Here is a 1,067-nt window from a genome sequence, read left to right on the forward strand (position 1 = left end):
CCAGTCTTCCCCACCTCCAGGGGGTTGGTGAAGACACAGGCCAGGCAACAGGCCGAGGCACCCAGCACCAGGTCCACAGCCGGGGCCACCGCTCCCGTGTCCTCTGTGCCAGCAGCCGGCTGTGCCCGGGTCAGGGGCATGGCACAGACCCTGGGGTGGTGGCGCTCAGGTTGCCTGTACCCCTGGAGGGTCACAGGGCTAGGGGTCGAGGGGCCCGGGGGCCATGTCTGGAGGGCAGGGTCCGGTGGGACAGGCCTGCAGCTGCCAGGCCGTTGCTGATCTATCCCGGTGTCCACCTGCCCCGCGCGCGCACGCCTGGGCTGTGGGTGCCTGGGACACACCCCTGCTGGGTGCTGACCAATCCCAGCTGCCTTTGTTCTCCACACCTCCTGGCTGGGCGGCCCTAGACACTGGGATCTGGGGCAAAGGTCACCTGGACCAGCAAGAGATTGGGGGCGGGGAGAAGGTGCCAATCAGCCGCGCCTCCTTCTCCTGCCCCTTGTCCTCCAGCCCTCCCTGTGGTCCTGGGGCAAAGGGCTGGTGCTTCTGCCCCACCTTAGGCTTAGCCAGTCCTGCTGCAGCTCAGAGCCCTGGGCATGGGGAACTGGCACGGGGGCTCCTGGCCACAGTCTGCCGGGCAACTCAGCCACAGCCCCACTCCTACCCCTGCCGCATGTGAGGGTCCCTCCCCGGCCTCGGCCTTGCTGTCTGGCTCCCAGTCTGCGGTCCCACCGTCAGGGAGGGCAGAGGGCCTGACCTGGACTCCCACTGTGCTAGAATGGCCACTTCCCCTAGCTTCAGCTCTCCGTTTGTAAAGGGGGCGTCCACACCCACGGCAGAGCTTCTCTGGACAGTCAGCGATGTGTGAAAAGCACCCAATAAAAGGTGGTCCACATCCCCCCTGCCGGGGTCCCTGGGCGGGTAGGAGACCTCCAGGAGTGACCAGTGGCTTCAGCCACTTACCTGGTAGGGACTTGTCCCTCAGCCCTACCCTCCTCCCAGTGGGAGCCCCTCCTGGGTCGTGGCTTCTAGAGCCCCTTGGGAAATGGCCCTTTGTGCCTGGTGAG

At 66.4% G+C, this 1,067-nt stretch overlaps 2 protein-coding genes across 2 annotated transcripts in view; both read right to left on the bottom strand.

Annotated features, from left to right (window-relative positions):
- SLC25A34 (solute carrier family 25 member 34) overlaps positions 1–367 on the bottom strand; it is a 3,631-nt gene extending 3,264 nt beyond the window's left edge. The window contains 1 exon segment of the mRNA XM_006766690.2: positions 1–367. This exon segment is cut by the window's left edge and continues 1 nt beyond it. Within this exon segment, the coding sequence (XP_006766753.1) occupies positions 1–140 (140 nt within the window). The 5' untranslated portion in view covers positions 141–367.
- A 110-nt stretch (positions 368–477) lies between these two features.
- The window catches only part of PLEKHM2 (pleckstrin homology and RUN domain containing M2), a 25,690-nt gene continuing 25,100 nt past the window's right edge, over positions 478–1,067 (bottom strand). Inside the window, exon 22 of the mRNA XM_015565933.1 lies at positions 478–498. The gene's annotated coding sequence lies outside the window, so the exon portion shown is untranslated. The remainder of the gene's footprint in view (positions 499–1,067) is intronic.

This window comes from Myotis davidii, unplaced genomic scaffold (genome assembly GCF_000327345.1).
Source record: "Myotis davidii unplaced genomic scaffold, ASM32734v1 scaffold299, whole genome shotgun sequence".
Classification (NCBI taxonomy): Eukaryota; Metazoa; Chordata; class Mammalia; order Chiroptera; family Vespertilionidae; genus Myotis; species Myotis davidii.